Source organism: Cnephaeus nilssonii, assembly GCF_951640355.1.
Source record: "Cnephaeus nilssonii genome assembly, chromosome: 19".
NCBI lineage: Eukaryota > Metazoa > Chordata > Mammalia > Chiroptera > Vespertilionidae > Cnephaeus > Cnephaeus nilssonii.
In genome coordinates, this window is record NC_137090.1 from 10831863 (window position 1) to 10838946 (window position 7084).

The 7084-nt window shown below is 55.1% G+C and overlaps 1 protein-coding gene across 1 annotated transcript; it reads right to left on the bottom strand.

The window, feature by feature from the left end:
* Nucleotides 1-429: 429 nt before the first annotated feature.
* Nucleotides 430-4531, bottom strand: GIP (gastric inhibitory polypeptide). The gene is made up of 5 exons (XM_079798963.1): nucleotides 4298-4531; nucleotides 2940-3086; nucleotides 2320-2409; nucleotides 1514-1615; nucleotides 430-547 (listed from the first exon to the last, which is right to left on the bottom strand). The coding sequence occupies exons 1-5, from the start codon at nucleotides 4378-4380 to the stop codon at nucleotides 538-540; spliced, it is 432 nt and encodes a 143-aa protein (XP_079655089.1). The 5' UTR covers nucleotides 4381-4531; the 3' UTR covers nucleotides 430-537.
* Between the last annotated feature and the right edge of the window lie 2553 nt (nucleotides 4532-7084).

Sequence of the window (7084 nt, forward strand, 5' to 3'; positions counted from 1 at the left end):
AATGTGAAGGCTCCACTCATCCTTGGTCTGGCCATTTTTATCCTTCAAATCTTACTCAGCTTAAATGTCATTTTCTCCAAGAGGCCCTCCGGACTCCACCTAGATAAGGTTTCTCTGTCCTCTCTCATAACAACCTCATCTTTGCAGAACTTAGCATGCTACGTGATTGTTGTGTTTGTGTGTTTACAGATTAAGGTCTGTCTTCATCACTAGACTGTAAACCCCTCACAGGGACAAGGATTGTATTGGTTTCCCTCATTGCTCTGTACGCTTGTTGAGCACAACCCTGCTTATGTTAAGTTTCCAATAAGTGTTTACAGAATAAATAGATGAATTAACAGGTGGGTCAGAGCCATATCTTCTTTTTCTTGGGTGGTACACGGCACACAGATATGCTCAGTAGACATTTGAATATATTTTGACAATGGGCACAAAGATTTATTTCAGCTTGAACTTTATTGGTTTGGCTTGTCTAGGGTACCCAGGAGCTGAGTCAGTGAAGGGCAGAGTCCAGTCCTGAGCTGGGTTTAGTCAGAGTCACTGAATCCTGTGGAGAGTAGAGAGAGGAGGGGACGGAGGGTGGTTATCAGCTTGGAATCAGCAAAGTAAATTTATCCTGGCACCCAGCCATAGTTCAACTGCTCCTACCTCCAAAGTACCTTTTTATTGATAAATAATCAAAATGATTCAAAAAGCACAGAGCCTGTTACCCACCTTCCTACGGATATTTTCTCATACCCTCTTCTCTATTGTTGTGGTCACATTCCTCTCATCCTTCTTATCCTCCTACAGGGAGTCCTCCCCCATTTGTGCCCTCAGCCCTTCCCTAGCTCCCCAGCATGGAAGTCTAAATCAGCGGTCGCCAACCGGTGGTCAGTGGCCCACGAGGTCCGAAAGGTTGGCGACCGCTGGTCTACATGCCTTTTGGTTTCTGTGCCTGGGTGTCTGCACTTGGAATGAGTGTCCTGTCTCACCCTTTAGGTGGATGGGTCTCTCCATGGTGTTCAGCTGTCCCTTTCTTCTAGGCATAATAGGTTGAAGGCCTCCCTAATAGTGATATGGATCCAAGGACCACTGAGACCAGCTACGGGGAAGGGCATCATGCCTCCAGCTATAGGGGCTCCATCACTGGGAAGGTGCCACAGCACACAGGTACAGAGGTGGAGCTGAGAATAGGATGGGCAGGTCAGCTGGGGTGGGCAGGGGAGGGGAGAGAGCATCTCACTTGGAGGAGGTTGAGAAAGAAGGGCAAGCAGTAATAATAGCTGCCACCATTACTGAACTCTTACTATCTACAGAGGTTGCTCTCAGCTTTTCCCTTACGTTACCTTATTTAAAACCCACAGCAGCCCCATGAAGTGGTTTAAATAGTGCCGATTTTCATGAAAACAACGAAGTTCAGAGAGCCTGAGGTTTGGCCAGCATATGTTGGGATGAAGATTTAACTGTGTCAGACCCCAATACTCAAGCTCATAACCACGACACAAGACTCCCAAAGCCTCCCATCTGCCACCTGCGCCTGCAGAGCTCGGTCTGATCCACCATCCAGGCCAGCAGCTCTTGAATCAGTAAGTCCTTGAGCAGATCTTCATCACTGGGCTTCGCGGGTAGGGAGCTGCAAAGGAGAAAGCGTCAGGCAGGCTGCCTTAGCCCGGGCCCCACCCAGAGAGAGTAAATACGGGACCGGGACTCCGAGGGAGGGGGTGGGGGAGGGAGTCAACACAGTTGCCTCTGGGTTACCTTAGCTTTTAAAACGCCAACCCTATCTGCCTGCCAATCTTCAATACAGGCAAAGCCAAACAGAATTCTGGTGGGAGACACCCCACTCTCCACCTCTACAAGTATCCCAGAATGCAGTCCGAACCCCCAAGAGATTATTTGGGGGACATTCGCTCTTCATAACGATCTGTGCCATAGATTCCTCAGCTTCCTCAGAGCGGGGTAACTGACTTTAGGGGACTGGCCGTGGGACAGGATGGTCCCAGTTCCACAAATGTCCTTCCTGGTGTGTGGCAGGGAGAAGTGGGGGAGCCGGTTCCTGAGGTCTCTTTCGCTGCCCCTCTACTACACACTAAATCATCAATCTTAGAAACCCAGGCCCCCAAACCCCTCCCAGGCACCCCGCCCCCATTCCGCCCAGGCTTCTCCCTTAAGCTCAGGCTGACCTCCGAGAGTTCAGCGAAGACCCCTCTTTGAACTCCGAGTGGAAGGGGCTGCTTATCTGGGGCCTGGCCCTGCTCTGGAGTCTGGGAGAGGGAACAATGAGGTGGGGGTGGGTCAGGAGGCCCCACACCCTCCTTCCCCTGTGGGCTGACTCACCCCTGCTGCTCCCTGGCCTCCTTCTTCCTGTTAGATTGATGGGCCAGCTCTAGGGCCTGGGCCTCCCTTTGAGTGATGTTGTGCTTCCAGCTGGTAAGATAAGGATTACGGAGTGGGTGGCAGAACAGGGGGTACCTCTTTCTTCCCTCAACCTCCTCACCGCTTGTCTTCAAGCTGCTGGTGAACAGCTTTCCAGAATCTACCATGCCGACCAAACAGTGAGGGCAGGGCGAGATTTGGCAAAGAGAAGGAAGTAGGACGAGGGCAGTTCATTCTATTTCCAGAGTCTGAGGAGGCCACCACCAAAAAGTCATTGGCAGCAGCTCAGCTTCCCCTGCCTTCACCCCCAGCCTCCTGGGAATCCTCGGTGAGCCCCGCACATCTTCACCGACCCTTCCCCTTAGGAGAAAAGGATTGGGAAGTTGCCCTAGTCCTGCCCCCACACTGGACCGCTGCCCGAAGCAGGGCCGCCACGCGGTCCAGCTCCCTATCATCGCCTAAGTGAAAGGCGCCACCTGGAGTTGTGCACCGCAGGGCCCTGTGGGGCGCGATGGCGCCTGGTCTGAATGCAGGAAGGGAGCGGGAGGCTGGGGACAGGAGGGGCTTGCGCGATGACTCACTCATTCTTCTTCCCCTTCTGTGCCAGCAGCCAGTCCACAAAGTCTTGTTGGTGGATCTTGTCCATGGCGATACTGTAGTCACTGATGAAAGTCCCCTCGGCATACCTGCGGCCTCGAGGTGTAGAGCCTCTGACCTTCGAGTGGACTCTGGGGGGCAGGGAGGGGAGAGAGAGGGAAACCAGGGTGCCGTGAAGGGGCAGGGTTGAGGGGGTTCACCATCCCGGCATACATGACTGTCGCTGACAGGAGGCCAGCATGTGAAAATGAACCAGCCCGTTTCTTGGGGGTCCGTTTTTGTGGAGACACCCTCTTGGCTCTGCGTTGAGCCCCTGGGACTTTATTTTCAGCTGAAAGGCCCACTTCCTGCATCGTTAGCGTGTGTGGCTCTGGCTTCTGGGCGGAGAGGGATCAGAGGGCCCCCTGACCCCAAAGGACTGGCTCCCAGTGCCTTCCTTTACTCCTCTCGCCCTGGCCGCACCGGGTTCAGGTCTTTGGTTCCCAGTCACTGCTGACAATAGTGAGCCCCTGTGCATGCGGCAGGGCCTCTAACAGCTCTTTAATACGTACCCTCATTCAACCCTCACAACACCCCGAGGAGGCAGACACTAGCCATACCCCCTTTTTGTGAATGAGGAAACCAAAGAGCAGAGAGATTAATTTAGCGCACAGGATAGGTGGCAGAGCCAGGGTTCGCCCCCAGGGCAGTCTGGGCCCAGGTCTATGTTCTTAACTTCTGCGTGACATTGTCTCTCCTTGTACATGTCTCTGACAGCCGTGCCTCAGATTTACATCACTGAACTTACATGAGCCTGTAGCTGTCCTTGCGTCCAAGAACGCCCAACACTTTGCTCGGATAGGTCTCTCTTGGTCCCCAAAACACAGAGCCCCCTGCTGTGCTCATTCCTAGTACTCGCTGCTTTTCCTCACAGAACTCATGAGAGTTTGCAGCTCGCCTCGGTGATTCTTTGTCTGTTTTCCCCTTGGCCCTGTATGCGCCATGAGGGCAGGAGGGCTTTGTGGACCACTCTTCACGTATATCTCCTGCACCTGTACACGGGGCGGGGGGTGGGGTGGGGTCCTTTATCAAGTTAGATGATCCAAGGCTCTCCTGAATGAATGGTTAGGGAGGTGTGGTCAGATGCTTAGCCACTGAGAAGGCCTTCCAGAGGCCTAACCAGGAGCTCATGAGAAATACTCTCTGCTTCTGGCCTCACTCTGCTCTCAGACTTCTGGCACATTTTCCCCTGGAGCTTCTTTCCTCTTGGCCCAGGATTCCTTCCTTTCTCACGCCTCCAAGACCAGAGCCCTGTCCTCCCCAGCCCCCTCCCCAGCAGCCGGCCCCTCCCTCCTCTCCGCACCTGGAAGGACTCTCTTCCTTATCTCCTAGCACCACGGCCAGGAGCAGGGACACCAGCAGCAGAGAGATCTTCATGGCCACCATCTTCCAAGGTTATTCCTGAGCTAAGAGAGAGCAGGAGCAGGATGAGGGGGAAGCACTGTGTGAGCGAGCAGTCAGCATGCCTCAGAGCCGTGGGGGTTCTGAAAGCTGGGGGGCACTGGGTCCTGTGGTTTGGAGTTTTTCTAAGAGGCTGGAGCAGGATCTTAGGGAGGGTGGGGCGTGCTGGGCAATACAGCTAGTAACTAGAAGGAACGAGGAATCTGGCCAAGAGGTGAGCCTTCTTTTTGTTTTGTGTTTAAGTGGAGGCTGAGGGGCGGGGGGGGGGGGGGGGGGGAGGGGGAGGGTAAGGAGTGGGGGGTGCTTCAGGCAGGAGGAAGCAGTGGGACCTGTGTGCCTGGACAGCCCCCCTTCCCGGCTCAGTGGCTAGACATCATAGGCATGTGGTTTGGCAGGATTCTCCCCTCAGAGCCCTCCAGAGTTCATACCAGCCAGCCTCCCAGCTCTCAGACTGGCTTGTCACCTAAATCATCACAGCCCTCTAGCCCCAAGTGAAAACCACCCGAGGAACCATCCCCTTCTGCCTTCTCAGACTTCACTCTCTCCACCCAGGGAAGTTCTTTCTGAGGTCTGACCCCTCTACCCAGGGCTGGCCCCCCGCTTCGTCCGGGGTGTGGTGGTGGTCGGGGCCGGGGGCGGGGGGTCTTCAGTACAGGAAGAACAGTAAGTAACCTTCCTCCCAGGCCCTAAAAACCAAAGCTAGGCTAGACATGTGCGGGCGGCAAGACCTCGTCTTCCTGCCTTCGTCACCTGGGGCTTGAAGGAGCCATCAGAGCCACTGTCTTATTTCTTATGGAGAGGACAAGAAAGGGGGTGCCAGGGTGCTGAGCTCCTCGGGGTCCCAGGCCCACCTCCCTCCAGTGTCCCTGTCCCAGCTGCCCTCTTACCAGTTGTCCTTTCCAGGGCTCCCCGAAGGGCAGGGTGCGTCTCTTCCCCTCACTTCTGGCCCTGCGGAGCCTGCTCAGTGACTTCTGCCTGCGTGCCTCCTTTATATCCAGGCACTGCAGACCCTCTGATTAGCCTAAAAGCATCTTATCTCAAGAAATTAAGCCCACAGCTCCTGCCACATTAAGTCCATTTTACACGTAATAAAGTTTCCCTTTCCACCTGAACTGTGCTAATTGGTGATTAACATTTGGGTATATCCAGCCGCTGTCTGGAGCCTGCCCACGGGTAGGGTGCCTTAAGTGCCCCCTTTTTACTTCCCCCTCCCTTTTGGGCCCAGGGCCCAGTATTCTTCTACTCCCCCCCCCTGCCCCCCATTTCTTTTGCTGGTGTCCTCAGTTAGAAAGGATGCCCTCAGGGCAGGCAGACTTGGGGAGGGTGGCAGTAGCTGGGGAAGGAAGACACTCTCGATCCGAGGCAATAGGCTGCTTCTGGGTGGGAAAGGGTGGGGTGCAGCCATTTGAACCCCAGCTCTGGCTAGTGGCCTACAGCACTGGCAATGCGGCAGTGTCCCCATCGCGATATGTAGGAGGGTGCCCCAGCTGGCTGGGGAAAGACTGGGAAATCAGGGCAGTGGGCGGAGGGGATGGGAAGGATGGAAGTTCCCTGGTGGTAGCTGGGCGAGCTGAGACCTTACACTCAGGCTGGCTTTCTTCTTAGGGGCAGGGGAGAGGAGAGAAAGGAGGCCCATTTACCCCGTGGGAACTTAGAGGGAGAGGGAGCAGCCTCAACTCTACTATCTATAAAGACTGATAATCTTGTCAAAGCCGGTTTGGCTCAGTGGATAGAGCGTCGGCCTGTGGACTGAAGGGTCCTGGGTTCGGTTCCGGTCAAGGGCATGTACCTTGGTTGCAGGCACATCCCTGGTGGGGGGTGTGCAGGAGGCGGCTGGTCGATGTTTCTAACTCTCTATCCCTCTCCCTTCCTCTCTGTAAAAAATCAATAAAATATATTTTAAAAAAATAATAAAGACTGATAATCTATTTAAGAGAAGCCTGTGGTCCTGTCTCTGCCGTCAGACTGCGGACCCTGAGGCCACGCTGAGCCGATCAGTCAGACAGGAGGGCTCTGTAGGCCTGGGGCTGGTCTCCCTGACCAGACAGGGGGCTCTCTGAGCGCAGGGATGTGAACCAGGGGCTGCACCTTCTCCATCCTCCAGCGGCATCCGGAGGCTGCGGGCTGGGTCTGCCCCCCAGACGGGAGACTCATCGGGGTGCTCCCTTGGCCTCTCTCCAAGTACTTGGCTCTGTCCACACTGCATTTTGGGCAGGGCCCCAAGGCCGCCTTTCCTGGCTCTCCCTTCTCCACTGGCCGGGGGGACTGTAAGCCTCAACCACTGAGTCCAGGCTCTGCCTGTTAGCTCCAGGGCCTAGGAAAGGCCGCTTTCTTTCCAGGTGAACGCCCCTGCCTGGGGCAGCTTCAGCTTGAGGTTAAGTGCTTGTGTGGGATGAGAGGTAACGGGGCCAGGAGGGCCACTCACCTCTGCTTCCTGGAAACCTTGCCCGCCCACCACCCATTTCTCACCACCCAGAAAAACTTCTCTCTGGGCAAGCTCTCCAAACCCCATCTCCCAGCTACCAAGGGGCAGAGATTAGACATCCATTCACACTCAGCCTCCAAAGGTTATGTGGGGGCTGCTTGTGATCCTGCTTCCTGTTGAACAACACACTTACTGGGTTTGTGTCGAGACCCCAGAGGCAGAGGATGGGCATCACTTCCTGGTTTGATGCCAAACCAGAGTCAG